General features: G+C 41.7%; 1 protein-coding gene across 4 annotated transcripts in view; it reads right to left on the reverse strand.

Annotated features, from left to right (window-relative positions):
• The window catches only part of slc35f3b (solute carrier family 35 member F3b), a 54,733-nt gene that overhangs the window by 5,235 nt on the left and 27,984 nt on the right, over positions 1-21,514 (reverse strand). For 3 of the 4 annotated variants that reach the window (XM_023261794.3, XM_023261795.3, XM_023261796.3), the window contains 2 exons: positions 4,895-5,234; positions 1,114-1,333 (listed from right to left, as the gene is read on the reverse strand). In XM_023261794.3, the coding sequence (XP_023117562.2) occupies positions 1,114-1,333; positions 4,895-5,234 (560 nt within the window). Of the gene's footprint in view, positions 1-1,113; positions 1,334-4,894; positions 5,235-14,761; positions 15,151-21,514 lie in introns of those variants that run through there. The other variant, XM_023261797.3, reaches the window with a different exon arrangement.

Here is a 21,514-nt window from a genome sequence, read left to right on the forward strand (position 1 = left end):
ATGCTGTCACACAGATAACCTGCTCTCTACTCAGCCGTGCTGTGTTGAATGTTTAGCTGTAAATTCAGTCTGAGTAACCCATCATAAATTATTTGCATCCCTTTAGAGGTTATATACTTTTTTTTTGTCAACGTAAGTGAACTCCTACGCAACTGAGCTCATACATAATCACTCCAGGACAAATACTTGACTGTAAGAGCTTAGACGGAATATAGTAGCTTTATTTCTGTCCAACAGAAAACCAATGAGAGGGACAATTAGAATCCTAATGGCAATGGAAGGCTATGCTTTTATCTCATTTATCCATTAGAAAGCCTCTGCAATATCACTGGATTTTTGTCAGTGAGTCAGTACGATAAGATCATATTGGCTTATCTTTAGCTCAACAAACAATTTTCATTGTCAGGATCCCTGCATGGAGTGACAGCATCTAAAGGATCCAGGAGATGGCTCACAGGACAGAAAAAAAGAAGAAAGAATATAGTTCTACTACACAAAATTCTATATTTTCCTCACTTTTCTCTAATCTTACTTCATGTCTTGTGAAAAACAGAATACTTTTGCTGCTTCAGGGCTGTGAACATGATCAAACTGATTCAATCTGGGAAGAAAAGACATGACTATTTGGTGAAAGTACTCATAAATCAGATAACTGTGACAACTTTTCTTTCCCGAATACTGGTTATGCTGTAACTGTAATTAAACTTGGCCAGAAACTGCACCAAAGGGCATGCAAACATTCAATCAAAAGATATTATCTCCTAATACAGTACAGTCCAGAAACAAATTTAAATTTACACTGATAATAGTTAAAGGTATACAAGCTGAACATTGCAGCACATTGAGTTAAGTGTTGCAAAAAACTGTTAATGGGAGTTTTAAATATTATTGTATATTATCATTATACCAATACCATCATGGTAATTGCTTTGCTTGTTAGTCATTATCTCTTATTTACAGATAAAAGTTACAAGCCTAGAGGACAGAAATAATAAAAATCATTGTTTTGCTCTCGAAGTTTCCTTCTGCGGCCTGCGTTTGAGCTTGACTCTTATCTGACAGCACAGCAATAATGCTTTCTCTTGCAAGCAGAAACCATGCAGATGAACTCACCCTGACCCCCATGAAGCGGTCTCTGAGTACAATCCAAGACAGCAGGAAGACGAAGGCCTTGTTACAACAGAACAGTGCTGACACGTCTGTTGTGTTGATCTTCCTGAGGGCCTGCAGGTACAGGTAGTTGGTGAGGATCCACAGCAGGCCAAAGGGAGCCACCTTGGTGAAGAACACCTTGGGTGTCAGCCCGTCGTCCCCAAAAAACCGACAGCACTCCCTGTGCAAAAACATAAAGCAGAGCATGGCGTTGTGAAATGTGGTATAATTTAAAACCTAGCAGACATTATTGCGGTCTGGGACTTTAGTCAACACAAACATAAACAGTGATAGCGGAGGCGCTAATCTGTGATGAGTGGCTTCAGTAATTCCCACTCCAGCAGTTACATTTAAATGATGTTTGTCCCACATCATAGCACATGTGGGACCAAATCTACACTACTGGAGAAATTAGTAAATATTTACAAATACAATCAGATCATCTGTAAGAACAGCAAGTTAAATAATCAGCTGTCTCCATTGATGAAACAAAATTATTTCATTGTCAGGGGATTTCTTTGATTTATGTTTGTCAATTTCTGTTTTATTGTATGCACAGCAGGTAGAAATTTGGGTAATATCTAAGCAGTTGGAGTGCTCTTCGATTGTATTGGACACTGTATCAGAGAAAATGTGTTGCAGATAATTGTATCGAACACATATTCTCAGCTTGGCCAAGAGGTGTGATAATTTCTGCTGCACCAACAGGGCATGATATATATCGGTGAAGAAAAAAAGCAGTTTAGAAGCGGCAGAGGTTTATTAAATGTACTGATATAAAATCCTTTCATCTTCCTCCCTCCTCAACATTACTTTTCAAGACCCTGGGATTCAGATTGTGGGTATGAATTTCCCTATGGGTGTAACGATGGAGGTACATTAGGGACACAAACAACTTTCTCCTGCTTATGCACACGTTGAACATCTGAGGTGATGACTCAGTATAAGGAAATCTAGTCAGCTCAGACTTAATGGACACACTTTGGAAGCAAAACTAAATCTGGCAATAGATGATTAACAGTCAGTTGACAACATTATGTTTTCCAGAAGCAGTGATTCAGCTTTAAGCGCATCATTCTTGGCCAAGAGTGAAGCTTAGTCATATACTCTGGATGTTTTTCAGTGGACATCTTAGCTAAATTCTGGGTTATGTCTGGACGTGATCCCTGAGAAGAATAAGTCTGGAGGTGATCCCTGAGAAGAATAAGTCTGGACTTGATCCCTGAGAAGAATGAGAATGCTATTGATTGAAGCAGACAGTCCAAAAACTCTTAGCCTGAGTCAGTGTACAACACCCTCTGTAAGGTAAGAGAGGAACCAAACCATGACTTTATGTTCTGTTAAGACATCACGTTGCTGTGCTGTGAGGCCAAGAATGATTAATTTTACCCCTAAACTACATGACTCCGCCCTTCCCCCCACGAGTCAAAATATAACAATCACGCATTTTTGACTGCCACCGTTTACAGTACTCCTGAGTTATACCGTTTACTCTGAGAGCATGGCCCTGTGAAAGTGATGAAGCAGCAGGAACGGAGGAATGGCAGGTAGCACATTTTGCCAGAGTCTTGCTGGATACTGAGGAGCAGCGCTGCTATGAATCAGCTCCACAGAGCTGAGTCTGCACTAAAAAAAAAACACTCCGCTCAAAGCCGCTCTATAAACACAACAATAATTCTGTGACAGCCACGTTAAAGTTTATCATGATTTCATTACCAGTGACAGTGAATACACCACCTTCAAATCCAAACGAGCAGCAGCATGTTTCTTTACTTCTGCTTTGTTGCTGTGCTTATGAGACCCGTAATCTGCAGTGACATTAGAAAGATTTCGAAGCTCTACAACTCCACCGGGGAAAATGTTACAGAAGAAGATTTAAAACCATCTAGCAGCTCGTGAAAGCAACTGTTAAGCACTGCATTTCAAAAGAATTCAATATTAGCAAATCGGTCTCTGCTGCCTGAACTTTTTTTTTTGTTTTATTCAGAATTCAGCTAAAAAAAACAACAAAAAACATAGGCAAAGTTTTTAAGAAAAAAGATCAGATCATACTGAATGACTCTATTTTTATGCGAACATTTCAAGAACCAAGACAATCCAGCCTTCCTTCCACCTTGACAACAATATTTTCAACTATTCAAGGGACTTTTAAAGGTTTTTTTCAATAGCCAAGAATAGCTAAATCTTTTTCAACTACAAGCACTGAGGCTAAAATACAGACTTAATTAATCAGTTAATTTATAATTCTATCCATAATCTGTCATGTAAATATGAAATCAGTACAGCAGGAAAGGTGACAGGCAGATACACAGTAATGAAGAGCATCTGCATCCTTTCCACTCATACCTGTGAGGACAGAAACCAGCGATTACCAATGTCAAGTCATTGCCTCTATAATTTGGCCACCGCTTCATACAAAGAGGTAGGTCAACTATTACAAATGTCCTCTCTTGGTTTATCTTCTTATGCATTTGTCACCAGCAGGTGCAATCTGAACAAACACATTGGAAAGAGGGTGTTTGATATTCAGAGAACATCAGTCCAGGAATGGGAGCCCCAGATCCTCATCTTCAAAAAAACGTCTTACATCAGAGAGGTGCAATGATCACAAATACAGAGACAATCCTCCTGCTTACACACACAGAACACCTTCTACCCCACCACCTTCTTTGTCTGTTTGTTTTAAAGTTGCACAGCAGGCAGCAGAGAGACTTTTGTCTTAAGACCATGATTAATGGGCTGTTTTACTTATGAAATTAACTCCTTAGGATTACATTCTCTGTAGCAGCAGGCCTAAAAATGGCATCTAAACCTGACATTCCAAATTAATTAAGTGTCAGGCTGTTTTGGAAATAAAATGAACAGAAAGTTATTGTGCATAACTAACCAGCAAACACACAACCTTAGCTCACTTAGTGAGATTATCAACTGCTGCATGTCATCATACTGTAAGCAGCTGGCGAAGCACATTAAATATATATATATATATATATATATATATATATATATATATATATATATATATATATATATATATATGGAGAGAGAGAGCGAGAGAGAGAGAGAGAGAATATAGACAGAGAATGAAATTGGCACATCATTTGAAAATGTGATAAAGAATTTAACATTAAATATCCCCATAGGCATAGTGGGGCAATGCAAAAGATCATATATCTTTGATGTTTAATTTTGCTTTGCAATAAAACTGACTTCTTCAGTAGAAGGCTATTTTTGCTTATTCAAACTTGTCTTAACTTATTCTATATTTGTGACCCTGATTGACCTCAGAGAAAAAGGAAAAAAGAAAAGATAAAATTGAAGTCTGAGGGATATATATATATATATATATATATATATATATATATATATCCCTCAGACTTCAATTTTATCTTTAGCATTTAGCATTAAAATGAACCAAAAGTGTAGCCAATTAATTGTTTACTTTCAACAGTGTCTTATGGTGGCAGTGAGCACTGTTTAGTAGATCCCTACACTGTGAAATCCACATCATTCTCCTCATAATAATGCTATTATTGATCCCTGACTCTGGAACCGCCTCCCACAAGCCATATCAAAACCCATTTGTTTTCTATGGCTTGTTTATCTTACTTCTTTGCTCTTCTTTCCGTTCTCATTTTTCATCCTGTAAATCCCTTTGTAACTTTTGTTTTGACAGGTGCCTACGTGAGTAAAGTTTGCTTGCTCTGCTTGTGTTGTCCTGACGCAGTGATAGTCTCCTCACCTGAATCTCTGCCTGGGCGTTTGCCTCTCCGGACTTTTGCACAAGTGGCCAATGTAGTAGAGGGGGAAGAAGAGGCAGTTCCAGCTGGTGGCGAACCAGGTGAGGGTGAAGGGTGCGTCGAACTGCTTGAAGGTGAGCTTGGCCAGCTGGGTGGAGCCTGCCCAGGACGAGCACACGCACATCACCATGGCGACTCCCCACAGAGCCTTCCGAACCTGGACGGTTGTTACTCTGATGCAGCAGTGGAGCCTCCTTCTGTTGGTGCCGGACTCTGCTCCTCCTGCAACGGCCGACTGTGCGTCTGTGGTGCCCACCACATTCTCTCTGGTGCGGTCTTCTCCTATACATGGACACAGTCGTATTAGTTTGACTGCAAAGAAAATCACAAGGAAACTTTTCACACTTTTTTTAAACCATTAGATTCAAGTAGGTTTAAGACTAAAACAAACCATACTTGCTTCTTTTCTCTAATGCTGTTTAGAAAGTATCACAGTAGCATTACACATGTACATTTAAAATCTTCTGCATTGAGTCACAGCTGAGGAATGTGTTTCCGAATGACTTCAGGTCACATGTGCCTTGTCAGCTTTTCCAGCTAAAAATAGCTGCTTTCGTGGTTTAATTGAACTTGAAGGTAATCAATCAGACATCTGAGTTAAAAATGTGGTGATCAAGTGTGACAGGCGGCAGCCAAACAGAGGACAAAAGAGGGCAGATCTGATATCCAATCCAAGACGACCTCCTCTCCACCTACAGCCCGAGTTTGCCCGAGTGCACAAAGGCAAGCACAGCAACAACTTTTCTCTTCGTCCTGTCAAAACATGATAGCCTCCATACCTCTTCAGTAATGCGGGAATTGAAGCAAAGCATGGACCTGCCATTTTCTGTCCCACTCACACCCACTCTGTGCTTCAAAAGTGACTCACTCGCCAAGGTCATTTTGCTCCCTTGAGTCTTTATACTTATTTGAGAATACATCAAGTGTTGTCTCCTCTAAACAGTTCAGTTAGAGCCGTCTAATCATGTGTGAAAGGACAATATTTAATAAGCTGAAATGTAACATTTAAGATGGTTCGCCAATTGTCCAAGTCCTCTGAGTGGACATTTATTCTGCAGATAATGATAGTTACATTATTCATACAGCAGCTTTCCATTCAGGCAGATTATCTGCCTCCTTTTATCACCAAGTATCATCAGCTTTGACCCAAAGAGACCCTGCAGCTATACTTTCAGCACTTAGAACAAAACTGCAAGACCACGGCTTTATAATCAGACTGGCAAGAAGAAGAAATTGTAAACAACAACCCTGGTGCACAGTATGCATCATGCATCTTCTGTAGCTTTCTACTTTCCAGAAAAAGTTTGAAAAAAACAAGGGATCTCCCTGATGGTGTTTCCAGAGGTAATGATTTGCCGCAGGGAGACTTTTCCCAATTCATCTGCACTGTATGCTGCTGACTAGAATACAGATCACACTTCAAAAGATTTCAGAGACAAGAATAAGTCTAACTTAAGGTGGAGTTATACTGTGAAAATATTACTGTGCGGCACCAACAGGACACTGTACTCTTTTCTTTTATGTATGTTATTTTGTGGCCATATGTCTACCACTTGCAACATTTTCTGTCTGTATATTAATATGATCTGTATAATCAATGGAACACCCATCCTCTGATATAAGCGACTTGCTTGAAAGAGCTGTATAAGGGGGCATCCATCATGCCCAATGAGGCGACTCATTCTTCCTGTAAGAGCTGCCTCTGACCTTGCCAGGTGGTCTCATCATATCTTAGATTAACTTCCCTGATGACTATCGCCTCTAATGCAAATGCCCCGGCTTCCCCAGGCTACCTACCGCATACACAAGAGATCCGTGTTCTGTTTATCTATTGCAAGCAAAAAAGAAGTGATGCAATTAAGCTGAAATTATGCTGCACTGTTTGAGCATCCTGAACAATGTTCCCTGCTGCTGCAGGAGCACTTGACAGCTCTGACAGCCCACAGGCAAATTTGGCTGCAATGAAAGATGATTCAAGATCATTGTCTGTTATTGCGATGAAATGATGAATCAGCAAAGACCGAAAAAAGATGCAGCCACACATGGATGTCGATCAAAGTCTTGGGCACAAGGGTGAGAATTAAGTTTCTCTATTCTGAGATCTAAGCCTCTTTGTCTTGTTCTGAAGGTCATCTCTTGTTTATGCTGGCCAGTTTTTGTCCTTCCTGGGCCTTGGTCCCACATCCCGTGGCTATGGCCACTTCTCCATACTGCACCACAGTTTAATCTTCCAAATGCAGCGATGGGCCAAGCCAATCAGCCCCCAGACAGGCTCTGGAGCCCCAGCTAGGCACTTCCAGCTTTGCACACTTAGTGAAGTGTCATGACAACATTAGTGATATTGCACAGCCCACACTTAAATAAAGCTGTTACCATGACACTCAAATGCAAGATTCTATCTAAAACACAGCCGGTAAAACATATTAATCAAAGCTGCTGCGATTAAAACCCGAAACATTAATGTATATTCATTTGTAACTGAAGCACAATGGCAACACCCTTCTTTTTACACTTAGACGGACGTTGACAAATGATACGGTACCAGCATCGACTGACAGTGATGAACAATACGGAGCGCAACTGAACTCATCAGTGTGAGGGAGGTGGGTCAGTGGAGTGGCTGAGCGAGATAGAAAAGCTCCTCCACTAATGACATTTGAAGAGATTATTACCATGAAAGAAACACTAAGGAAGAGTCTTCTGAAACTGCTAAATGATTAAGTGAAAGCTCTCAACCTTATCAGTTCTCTCACCTTATCATATTGAAGCATCAACTATCAAGGTCAACATGTGACACCAGGAAACAGCCTGCAATGCAATTATAAGCTTATATAGTGTATTATTTTTAACTCATTTTTATCAATCTCAGTGTTTTGCACACTAGAACAGATTTAGATTAGTTTTACTTGTAGATTACTGCATTACCAACGATGCTTAATTTGACACGACATGAAAATATCTCTATTCATTCAACCCATTCTGTGTCCAAATGTGCTTAAATGAAGCCTAACAGGCATCTGTGAAATCACTGGAGACAGGACGAAAGTGTTTGTAGGAGCATCTCTTGATCCACTCTGACAGCTGTGTATGGCTTCTCCTTGTTGCCTCCTCAAATGTTCATCCTGACCCTGCAGTTGGACTGAGGCACGCTAACACTGTTGGATTTATGCATGCACAGGTGAAGGTGGTCTCCAGAGCAGAGAAGGTGTTCATAAAAGATCATATTATGACAGCTGAAGCATCCATTGACACAAAGGATAGTATTTGAGCTCTGATGGGACTTGCTTAATTAACATTTAAGTAGAAAAATGCACATACTTTGTGAACATCTGTGGATGCGTCAAACTAGACTAAAGCTACAATACATCAGCCTTTTTCTCATGGGCTCATTTGTTTGGATTTTAGTTCACTGAGCTTTTCATAGATTAGGTATTGAATAGACACCACACTCCCAGTAGAGCCAGAGCACTCCAATGGGTGAAGAGATTTATCCTTCCATTAACTAGCCAGTTTTCCAGCTTTTCCTCTATCTCAATCCACGCTTCCCTGCTTCCAAACCAGCCTCTTCCCCACTTGTGCTCTCCTCCCTCCCCCTGCAGTCTCTGCAGTGCAGATCTCTCCTGCTGATAGCTGCAAATCCCAAACGTGCCAGCAGAGCCCTGCTCCACTGCCTGCTCTCACACTTCACAGAACCTGGCCGTGACAGGCCCAGAAAGCCCCGCTATGTCCCTCTGCTGCTCCCTGAATAGGCCACCGCCCACACCATTCGCTGCTCTCTGCTGCCTTGCAGCGCTTCACCAGGACCTCGACTAAGTGGGAGACATGGAGGTAAGACAGAGTTTAGTCTGTTGGGCTGTTTGGCAACACCTCCGTGGGAGTGAGAGTGCACTACAGCGCTCTGCCTCAGTGATTCAAGAGGGTAAACAGATCAATCACCCATACACACTTCAGACGAACGCATCTCCTTGTCTTACTGTCTGCTGGATCTGCTCGGTGAAGAATATGGATCGACTAGTGTAACTTACTCATGCTGTGATAATCAAACATTATGGTGTGCAGTCCTTGTACGGCTGCGTGCAGTTTCTATCCCATAAATCACTTCCTTAAAGGTTGAGTCAAGGTTGAGAGCAGAATCTCCATTTTCAACTAGATTTATGTGCCATTCGTGACAAATATGTTGGGTGTTTCTGTAATTTCTATGAACTGACCCTTTAATTTGACCTTTAAAATGTAAAACAAGAAAAAACTGTGAACTTGTTTCTGGCTGTCACACAGTATCAATCATTGAATCGATACCTAAATAAAAATAAATCCTTCAATCCCATGATGACTTAATTTGATTTGTCATTTCTGTTATGTAAGACAGTCTTTAAAAGATGTTAGTCCACATTTGTTTGAAACGGAAGGCAAGTTCTAGGATCTTTATGAATTATAAATTAGAGATGTCTAAATCCAAATGGGTGGTAGTTTTATTATGGCAGAACGACAGGCAGATAGACAGGCAGCACACAGACAGACAGCAGTCATTGTCTTTGTGATCGCAGTGTCTGACAGACAGTGGGAGTCTGTGATACTCTGTGACAGCTTGGCCTGACCAAGCTGTCAGTCAGAGGCCTTTTAACACATCAGAGCAGGCTCATCTGACAAGGCTGTCCCACTCAATAACACAGCAGAGAGACGGGCGGAAAACACACCCTGCTGCGTCAAAAAAGCTGATAGGTAGGGCCACATGGGCCGAGGGGACAAAAGGCCCAGAAGGGCAGACAAAGGTGGGACAGCTGTTACTGATCCCACTCTCCTTCATCCTCAACCGGTTTCTCCTTCAACCTCAAAGGACAACGGAGCGACTTCCTCACCGAGTAGCAAACTTGTTGTTTGTCTCCGCCTCGACCTGCCCAGCTGGTTCAACAGATGCTCATGATACAGGTCAATGCTGCGGCCCTCCGATGCCTCATTGGTTAGTGACACGACAAAACAGTGTGTGCAAGCAAGCAGAGTGTGATCGAGTGTGTCGTGCAGCAGAGTAATAGCATTCATCATTTTTTGGCCCCTGTTACACTGCCTAACAGCACAGCCCCCCCTCCAGTGTGGAAGCGTCCCTCCCTCTCTCTCTTGCAGTCCCTTATACCATCGTGATGTACCTGCAGTTTAACAGACTGGCTAAAGGCCCAGCACTTTCCGCAACAGATCAATATTTAAAAGACAGGCCACAGCGTCCCTGTTGAAGTAATGGATAGGCAACCACCGAAGGTGTACACTCTGTCTGCCCAAACAGTGGTTTTACTCCCTGCCTGCACCCCAAAACCACTGATAACAGGGGCTCTATGGGACTTACACAAACCTGAGTTATGGCTTCACTATTTTAAAAAAACATCTTAACGATCCCACTATGTCACTACTGTAAACTGACCATCACACTTTCATCACTGATGTATTTTTCTTAATGGCAACAATAGAAAAAGTATGTTTATGAAACAACTGCCGACTCTGTCATTTTTACAGATTAAATGCAATGAAGCAAACAACACACATTTTTGCTGACACTCTTTCCAAGTTGCTCACAAATACTACAGCTGCTGCACAAATTCACAAAGCATATATTTATTTTTTAATTTAGCTTGTTAAATTATTTGTCATTATTATCCTTTTCCCACAACGACTGCACCATTTAGTGGCGGCATTACACATTTGGAGAAGACAAGCCATTTTCCTGCAGCCTGACAAAAGCTTTTGGCCCAACTCCTTCAATTTAGGATTAAGCTTAGCGCTTCCACATTACACATTTTTTGTAAGGGATTTTGCTTGGAGATGAAACACTACTACACTTTCACAGAAAGCATTTTCTTATATAAATACAAATGTGATATTCAGCAAAGAAGTCTAGCCACAAATGTTGATTAATCACCAAATTCAATGAAATCTGATTCATTACAATGGAATTGACAGCCTATTCTCTCTCTCTACACACACACACATACACACACACACTGCATTTAATAAACGTGAGGGAAAAGCCCGGCCTTAATAAAATAAAAGCCCAGTCATTGTGTATTCATTGCACACTTATCAAGGCCTGTTTCGCTGGCTCTTAAAATGAATTTAGCGAGGAGACGCCTCACTTTTACTCCTCTGACAACATTCAAAGTCAACTCCAATTAAGCTCAAAGGATGAAAGCAAGACCTAACATTTTAATGGAGCTCAGGAAAGGAAACTCCAAAATTAAAGTCATCAGTGCTCCTGCCGCTGGTTAAGCATATGTACACGTATGTATGTTTGACCTCTACTTTGGCAGATGCAGTCTTATCTCCACACTGACGCTGCTGCTGTTTGCACCGAACCTGAATGTGCTTTTACATACAAATAAGACACATACAAACGAGCACAACATGCGAGATTGTACTGATGTCCTCTGTGAATGTGCTTGAATGTTTAACACTGATGATGATTTAGGTTTTAGTGGGGAGGTTTTGTCTTGAATTTAGTCAATAAGGTTGTAATGTCATTAGATTTTGGCTCATATTCCACTAAGATAAAGATGATTCTTCTACATTATGCACAAAGAGCAGAGAATATTAACCAGAGTTACATCCACACAAAGCCGTTGGTTCAATACTTGGCTTTCCTTCAGTTCTAAAAACATCTTTACAGTCTGGGATCAGAGGGAACAAAGCAAACTGCTGATACAGTCACAAAAAAAAGAAGGTTAATTTAAGAAACATGCAGATTTGTCATCGCACTATGAAGCACTTTGACACAGCTCCAACACTACTATGAACAAGGTAATTATCTGTCCATTCTGACCTAAGGCTCTACTTGTGTGTGTGTGTGTGTGTGTGTGTGTGTGTGTGTGTGTGTGTGTGTGTGTGTGTGTGTGTGTGTGTGTGTGTGTGTGTGTGTGTGTGAGGTTTTAATTTACCATCATCTGACTGCTATATGGTAACTTATGGCCGAGGTGCACAGAGCCCTTGGGAATGGTTCAGTGTGCCCGGAATAGTAGCTGGTGAAATATAGCCGGCTTCCTGGGGGACGTACGTACACTAAATTACTCTCAAAAGATGCCTGTTCTGTTTCAAAGTGTGTAATTAAATTATAGAGATTAAAGAGTCTTTTATGTCTTTTATGAACTTCTTAGCCCTGACAGCACAGGAACAACACAGATGCTCCCCAAAGACACCATCACCAGAAATACGTTTAAAGGGAAATCAATAATTATCGTCCACGGGCCGATGGTCGGGTGGATTTGTCATAGGAGCACAGGGGGAAAGCGGTAAATGTTCCAGATGAAGACAGTGAATCAAACTCGGGGCTGCAGGAGACAGCAATATGTACCTGGAATGGCCTCCTGTGGTGTTAAAAAAGTAAAACTGACCGACACTGAAGGAAGGAAGAATGACTCTGGGGAGTGTTTCCTCATTGATAGATTGTTTTGTGACTTGCCTCAGGATGACAACTGTACCACTAATACTGTCCTTCGCACACAACTCTGACCTCCTCAAAGCACAGAATGACTGCACCTAAAGAAATGTTGGCGAACATGTAGCGACAGAACCAACTGTAGGAAAACTACAATTTCATGTTCAAAATCTGACAACAAACAGCAAATTTAGACCCCAGGATTTGGTTACATGAAACTGAATATGCCACAACATCTCCTCGGTGTATTGCCTCACAAATACGATGTGGATGTTAACTGGACACAAAAAAGAAGGAAAAAAGAAAGATCACCGAAGATCCCAAAGTGAAAAAAACAGCTCTTTGACAGTTGGGTGCAGGTTGCTAGTGGGGAGAACAGAGGTTTCGGAGCTGCTGTTACATAAGCAGCAGAGACTCTGAAAAGCTGTGTGTTGATCCGCTGTGGCCCCCTGTGATTCCATCCTCCTTCAAAGCAGCTGCTGAAACAAGGAGCCGAACGCTTACATCATAAACTTTACAGCCTCGACTCCCCTCAAACAATCCACAATACTGTATCACTCCCAGCTCCAAAACACACAAACACGCTTAACAATCCTTACCCCAACCGCCACCAGCTAACACCACGTCGTCTCACAGCACAGCTTTTAAATCTGTACACAGGAGCGTGTCAACTAACAGCCCACCGCCTCAGTTATTCTGTTTTGAGCTGACATGCACACTAATAAGCTTAAAATCTACGATAATCCAGCAGCGGCGGCCATTAGTCCGAGGTTATCCTGGATGCCTCACAGTTTAAACAAATTTCTGCAGTGTCCATGTAAAACTGCATGGAAGTTCCTCATTCATATTCCAGCAGCTGGTCGACTCATAAATTATGAATAATGAAGCCTTTTCAGATATTTTTCACAGTAATACCCCACACTGTTGTGAAATCCCAGACAACAGCATAGACGGGGAGTAAAGCTTCACTGACAAGTCTTAGTCAGCACGCCATTTATCTCAAGTTTTGGCTGCCAACACCACTGCATAACGGAGCGACAAGTAAACAGCTCCACAAGTATCCATGCCATTGTATTCATAGTTCACATATGTACTGAATATAGCCTGAAAACAGGTTGTTTTTAGAAGCCACACTGATATTTTTGGAGAATTACACACAAGATGATGAGCTGCCTCCAGGGTTCATGTAAGCTACTCTACTGCACTGCACAAAGTACAGCTGCCAGCAAGCTATAACACAAAGCTGATCAAACAATGACTTCATCTCTAAGTCGTCATAACCTCTAAGGACTGTTTCCACGTAGCAAGATGTGCAAATGTGTCATTTTGATCTTTTAAAAACAGCTATTTGTTAATTAAGGTGTTCATACTGTTCTGTTCAGCTGTGAAATCTGCACCCAGTTCTGCTCTGTTCTGTTCCTCTGCCAAACACTGAGATATTCAGCAGCTGAGGGGAAGATTAAAAAATGCATAACATCTCTTCTTTGCACAAGCGTGAGGGGAAGAGCAGAACATCAGAGGAGGCATTACTGTACAGGCAGGAGGTATGACAGGACTCGCTCAAGACATCATCAGGACAGGAGCGATGTTCTGGATGATTTGGAAATGATGCAGCAGCACACAGCATCAAAACACACATAAGGAGTCAGAGAGGTGTTGTCCCTTAATGATGCCAGCAGGAAATGCCAGTTTCCTAATTGTGCTCCTGCAGATCAAAGGGACTGTCAGACCAGACAGGGGGGAGACCCATCATGAAGCCACTTAAAGAGGCAGACTGGGGATCATCCACCTGGGAGCATCGCTGCTGGGGTTCGTGTCCCAGCTTCTGGTGGCGCGATGCTCGGGCATCATTTTTTTTTTTTTTTTTTTTAGCAGTGATGGGTGGAGGGTGGAGATGGGGAATCCCTGCTGCAATAACAACTTAAGACCCTCCCTAAGGACCAGTAAATTTAGCACAGTGGCGATCAGGCCACCGTGAGTCGCTTATTGTCGATGATGCGTCAAGGACATAGTTGAACAAATTCCTGATTCATTTCGGATTTTTGAGGGCTATTTTTCAGCATTGCAACATGGCATGATGGGAGGAAACAATAAACACAATTCAGCATCAGACATCACTTGTACGCAGAAAATGGATAAAGGATGATGGTGCACAAATATTACATCATAGATCTGAAGTTGCGCGCTTGATTGATCCATTTTGCGCGCAGTATAGGATTCGCCAAAGTTGATCCAGGTCTTTCAAAAAAGAATAAAAATCGAGATTCGTGAGTAGATTTTAGAGGAACATTTCAGCTCAAGCATGTCTCTGTTTACTCTCATGCTGAGCCACCAGCAGCCCCAGTGTGCGGGGAGGGTGCCAGGCGGTCTAAACGGACGAGGAAACTCTCCCTACCTTCCACTTTGGTGAGGGTGAGCACCGGGCTGTTGCAGGCGGACAGCGGGGCAACCCGTGCGGAGTGTTTCTTCATGATGATGAGCTCGGATGGGCTGAGCTCCAAACCGCTTCGACTACATCCCTGAAGCTGATTTGGTGCAGACACCAGACCTCTTGACGGGACCCTTGACGCTTCTAGAGCCGCTCTCCTCCTGCTCTCCGTCCCCTCGCATCCATCCAACTCCCCGCTGCTGATGCTTTTTTGTCTGTCGTCTCCCCCCACCAACTGCCTCCCCTCGCCTCCTTCCCGCCCCAAATCTGCCGTATCCAGTGCGTCCTGGCCGCTCTCTCTCCTTTCCACGTACACTTTGGGCAATTGCTGCAATTCGCCCACGTCACGCGTTAATCAGAACCACGTCCCACCACCACCCACCTCCAACCCCTTCGTCCTGGAGCCCCGGCTGTCCTCGCAGACCACCCTCTCCATCCCTCCCTCCCTCCCTCCCTGCCTCCCCTCCTGCATGGGACTGAGAGGACGGAGACCTGGGAAACTCTCCGCGACGGATGGCACATATTGGAAGCGATGCAGCTGAGGTGGCAGGGAGGTGTGTGTGGGGGTGGGGGGGTGGGGGTGGGGGGGTGTTAGCCCATAAACTGGAGCAATTTGTGGCGAATTAATTTAGAATGAAACCAACTAATCCCTATTTTATATCTGGTGGATCACATGGAATCCTCACAATTAAGCTCATTAAGCTCCCCAGAGTCAAGTTTCTAATACAATCCTGATCGGCTTTTATAAGCAATTTTTTTTCATATTTATGTTGCAGATTTTTTTTTTTATTAGGGCTTTAAAAAGAATTTCAGTGGTGTGTTCTTGATGAAGGTTATTCATATGCTGAAATTTTGCACATAAATTGCGTTGAAGTGCTGGTTATGAGCTGAAAATATCCTCAAGGTGATCCTGTTCTTCATATGTATTAATGGCACCGTTTGGTGTTTACAGAGTGTTAAAGTGTTGGTGTGAGAAATGATTCACAAGATCAAGTTAGCCTTATGCAATCAGTGAGCAGGAAATATTAACCACAAGGTTTCAACAGTGATTATTCTTCTCTTAATCTTTTCCTGATTGTGTGCTAATGATAAAATGCAATAAGCTGGACACAAATAAATCACCTCTATTTGAGTAATAAATCTTACACGTTTCTTTTTTTATTCTACTTTTATTTGGTATTCTTTTGCATAAATGTGTGTTCCATATTTTAAAAAATTAACAATTACAGTACAGTTGAGTTCAGCATATGAAGATCAGGATAAAGATTCACAATAAAGTCTATTTAATTGCATATTTACCTCATAATATCATTCTTATGCCATTATTAGTAGCATATTTAATGTAGAAAGTATCATGAATATGCCAAGACTTCTATTCCCCAGAGCATTTGGTCTGTTTGTTCAGCCTAATTGTCAGGATTTGCAATTTAATGCACAGTGTGTTCAATTAACACACAGATTAGGGACGAAACCCATCCAGCTGTTTTTTTCTGTTTACCTCAACTCCAAGTATCTGCCAATACAGATCCAATTATAGCACTTCCTCCTCTGCATTGCATCCATTGGAAACATTTTATGTGAGGTAATGTGAGGTCAGGGATTGCTGTGGCAGTAAAGAACTGACTTGGTCGCACGTGCCCACCTTGACTAATTTAATGCAACTGATAGCACTGAAATTCATCAAGCCAGCAAGAGAGAAAGAAAAGTTATTTAATGTGAACTGGTTGTGTCATGGCTGACATCTGATCCGTTTAATGAGGTTTGTATCGGTGCTGATAACAATCTGGCACACTGGGTTAATCCATCCCCAACAGAAATCTATGTAGGTTATGATCCTGAGGCAAAAATAGAGGATCAGCTGCTAATTCACTATTGCTCTGAATTGTATTGTCATGAACACTCAGCAGCTTTAGTATTCCTTCTCCTGCTGTATCTTCTGCAAAGTGATTGCCACTTAAATTCTGACAAAGTCAATCGCAACCTCACTGACCCATCTGCCACCACTTCTTCTGTTTGTGTGCCATGTCTGTGACTTTGTCATCACAGCTCCACTTCTTTCTGCTAGAGGCGTTGAAGAGGGTAACATTTTCAGGCTCACCCACGAGCAGCTGAAAAACACTGCTGAGTGTCCCGTGACTCTTCTCTGTTAGGTCTCTGCAACAACAATAGAAATTGGTTGTGAGGCCTGAAGTGACAATTTCGCAAGGAGTTTCATAACACTGTCAGACTGAGAACTGTCCAACGCGCCGTGATAGCAGCTGGTCAACTGAAATTGTGCCCGAGTGTATAGTTATCCTGTCACTCCTCTACGTGTCACTTGTGTTTTACTCCTGAGAATCCATTATACACAAAGACATAATACATCAGAGGAAAGCAGATAGCTGTCAGTGGAGCAAATTAAACTGCTCAGTATTGATCTGAGAACGCCTCTGCTCTCCGTGTGACTGTACTTTAATGTCTTTAAAGACACACTAGTGAGTGTCTGCAGTGGCCCTGCATACGTGTGTGAAATCCGCTGAGTGTGAGCATGCCTAAAGGAAGCCGTGCTGAATAATTCACTGCTTAGACTCTACCTCACACTCATGCTAGAATCCCCTGCCCTGCCTAACTAGGACAGGGAGCTCTAAAAACACTCTGCCCAGACCCATTCTGGCGTCCCTCAGCAAGCAAATCCACTGGATCCTCCACTATTTTCCATTGCCTCCCCACTCCTCCTGTGTTTGGGTTGGAAAATGGGAAGTGTCAGGGACAGCGGATGGAACTAATGGATGAAGTGCAAGAGCTCACAGTGGATGAACTAAAAGAGCAGCACAGGATGTTTGATGGATAAACATTATAAACATGTCACCTGTGAATTATATTGTTGTGTCTCTCTGAAAAAATCCATGTCCCTCTTTTGTGTGTGTAGGTGTGTGTGTGTGTGTGTGTATGTGTGTGTGTGTGTGTGTGTGTGTGTGTGTGTGTGTGTGTGTGTGTGTGTGTGTGTGTGTGTGTGTGTGTGTGTGTGTGTGTGTGCGTGTGTGTGAGTCCCACTCAGGCTCCAAAACTGCCTTCAGGAACTAATGTTGTCAGTTTTCAGTGGCTCAGTATGGTAAGAACATGAAGATTCACTAACAGCACACATGCTGTTATTGATAGAAAAAACAGAGAGGTGGAAATGGGTGGAGCAGGCGAGATCATTAAAAGATCCCAGTCAGTGACTCATAGACTTTTATCTGTGAACACGGAGGAGGATCAATCCAGTCCTTGCTCTGAGACACCACGACAACTCTCTCTAACACACATTCGCACACTGTATAGGGAAACGTGCGTATGAGCAATAATGAAGTGTAAAAAAGCCAAATCCTTTGAGGTCCCTGCATCAGCACAGCCTTTTGAATCCCTAGTTCTACCCAGAGACTGAAAGAGGCAGAACGAGAGGCGATTACTCTCCCATGTACGTTGGAATGTTCTAGTGCGCTCCAAAGAGCGGCTTGTACTTTTCTTTCTTTTGTTTATTCATGCTGAATAATGAGGGAAGCTACAGAAGCCATTTTCCAGGTCAAACAATCTTTAACTGCACCAACCAGCGCTGAGTGATGTTCCTGCTGATGGTGGGACAAGGGAAATGCTTCATGTAAAGCTTTTCTGGCATAAAATAAAAGATATACTGCAGGGCTGATGGGCACCTAAAGGGAGAACTGAGGTGGATGTACAAGACAGAGGATCCCTGGCAAAATTTTACTTGTAGCCTTCAAGTTATAGCAAGAAATTAACGTGAAGTTGCTCCTCCAGGGAAACATTAATGTCTTGAAGCTATTTAGCAAACTTTTTTTTTTTTTTTGGAAAAGTCTCTTTTGAGAGCTAAAGGATATATTTTGCTTGAAGCTGAGAATAAACAAGGAGCAAAATGAACATAACAGTTTAAATATGAAATCAGAGGAAACGTGCATAAAAAAAGTCTAAGTCAAACTAAGAGATCAGCTGATATCTGTTACCTGCTGAATTCAGCATGTCACCACTGTCACAGTTACAAATCAACACTGTATACGGTCATCACAAAGAGCCAGATGAGAAGAAGGAAAACAGAGTAGTCTGAAAATCCATTTTATTGCATTTTTAATGCATAAAAGTGGCTTCAGCTGCAAATCTGACTGCGGAGATGATTGACTTGGAAGGCTAAAAGGTGTGTGCAAGAGTAAATGATTTCTGGCCGTCTAGCTTAAATTGACCAATACTGTCAGTGTGAGTGAAAGTGCCTGGTTTAATTTGTGTACAGCGGTCGTTTAGTACAGACTGTCTCAACTATTGTAGCTGCATCTTTGCCAAAAACGTTAACAGACTTGTTATTGGCATTTCATCACCAATTACAGTTAACCCTGATTTAAGACAGATCAATTACTTGTGTAAGACACGTAGTAACGACCTAATGTGAGACTTATCTCACTGAAATTAAGGAATCCTGGAGGCATCATGAGAGCAGAGAATGTTCGGCCACAGTTGCACATATCAAAAATCAGATTTAATCTCTTATTATTTGTGTTTAAACCAGTAAACAGAGATTCTATATCACATTACAGTGAGATACCACAGGCAAAACACATACTTTGTTAATGTGCGGGTCACTTTTGAGATTTTTGCTTCTTTAGCGTGTCTTTTTTCAGACCAGTGGAAAGAAAATGTCCAAAACAGACATTGAAATGTCATTTTACGACAATTTGTCTAATGGTCATTTATGCAAATTTGCATGTATTTAATGAGACAACACCTCATTTGAATATTTAATGTTAAAATCTGAAACGGAGAACAATCACAGCTAAAATACCTGTTTGATAGATTTGTAGCAATGATACGTGCCACTTTTGAGACATCTTAACCCTTTGTACCAGCAAAACTGATGGCACTCCCATTTTCCGATTTGTGCGTAAATGATCAAATGTTAGTATGCTAATAGGCTAAACTAAAGTGATGAATAGAGTACAGGATATACCTGCTAATCATCTGCAATACTGACATCAATGTGAGTGTGTTAATATTAGAAATTAGCTCACTTCCGTGCAAAGCTTCACATCTGCTGTCATAGCAATGACACAGAAATGGCACTTTCATTCTTGAACTTCATTGAGCGTTTTAGTTCTTTTTGAAAACTTTTCGCACTTCATTAAAATGATCACACATAATCAAGTTTTTCAGCAAAGGAGATACGCCAATACACTTTAATGTAACCATGAATATTAATGATGAAATGATTAATATTGATGGTAAATATTGGAAGCAATTTGCTCCTAAGTGAGCAAAACAGTCTTCAGTCTTTGCTTCTCTCTAGAAACAAAATAACTTCACTGTTGTTGTTTTTTTTAATCTTGTCTGAACCCTGTCTCCCTCCACTGCTGCAGTCCGGGTGACTTCTGCCTCCTGTTTAGCATGGAGGCCGAGGGTTCATTACAGAACTCAAGGAGTCTGTCTGGCTACTTAACAGCAACTCCCAGGGCATGAGAACAGAATAAGGGGGGGTTTGTGGCATGAAGTCAGTAAATAACAGCTTGTTTCAAGTACCAGAAAGGTCAAGTCAAATTAACTTTCCCTCTTCCCGGGCCCTATACATCTTTAGAGCAGACACAGCTCATCTGCGGAGGCAAGCGGCTGTCAAGGTACTGCAGCCAACAGCAGTTTATTGGATTAATGGCCTCAGCGCGGTCCCCTGGGGCGTGGAGGGAGAAAACAGTTGCCCAAACACTTTCCTCATTTTAGTTACATTGCAGAGCTGCATGGTGGCACACACTTTTTATTGCTCTTATGCTTGAAACTTTTAACTCGTGCTGCCGTAGTGTAACTTTACACATCATCTTCAAACTGATTTTGAATGAGCTTTTGGAAATCCCTTGTTGGAATTCAATACCTCAGTGCTATATTGTAATAAAACTGTCTTTCTTCTCTGCAGGACAAGAGCTGCATGAACATTTTATGATGACATAAACACTATTAATCCAATCCCGAACCATCACATATTTCAACTTTTGTGATGTTACTGTCCATAGTGAGTGGTGGTATACAGTCAGCAGCACATTAACTTTTTTTCTTATGTCTTTGTGTGCAGTTTGAAGGTATGCTGAATATAAGATTAGCCTCCAGTAGCTTAGTTCATTTGCAGGATTATTAAACGACACCTCCAACGGGTTCTAATCTTCCCATTGACAGTTGCTGGTGTGAGTAAATTATTGTAATTACATCAAATATAATTGGATCCAGTTTGGGCTGCGTGGGGTGCATCTCAATGTATGAGTAATGCAGTACAGGTCTGGATAGCTAGGAATTGAACCAGAGACTCACGGCTGATGGCATCTGCACCAAGTGCTCTAATCACTCAGCTTTTGGGCCAAAGTGGCCATTTCCGAACATATTATGTTATTTAAAAAAAAACCCAAAACATTCTATTATGAAACTGTTCATATCAAATTAAAATACGTTCTTGGAAGATGCATTTTCTTTCTGTTATGAGAAGTATTTATCAGAGTGCATCTCAATGTATGGGGGAAAAAAAAGGCATCCATGTGTTTGTTTAACACTAATTAGGAAGAAAATAATTCTAAAGCTTGACAAAAACAGACAAAAACATAAGTTACAATGGGCGTTTTTTCTATTAATGAGTTATTCTTTGAATTTCATTTGTAAGTAAAAAAGCGACTTTCACAATTTCTTGGAACTGATACTGGAATGAATATAAGAAGCTGAGGTGCACTG

Source organism: Amphiprion ocellaris, chromosome 16 (assembly GCF_022539595.1).
Source record: "Amphiprion ocellaris isolate individual 3 ecotype Okinawa chromosome 16, ASM2253959v1, whole genome shotgun sequence".
In the NCBI taxonomy this organism is placed as follows: domain Eukaryota; kingdom Metazoa; phylum Chordata; class Actinopteri; family Pomacentridae; genus Amphiprion; species Amphiprion ocellaris.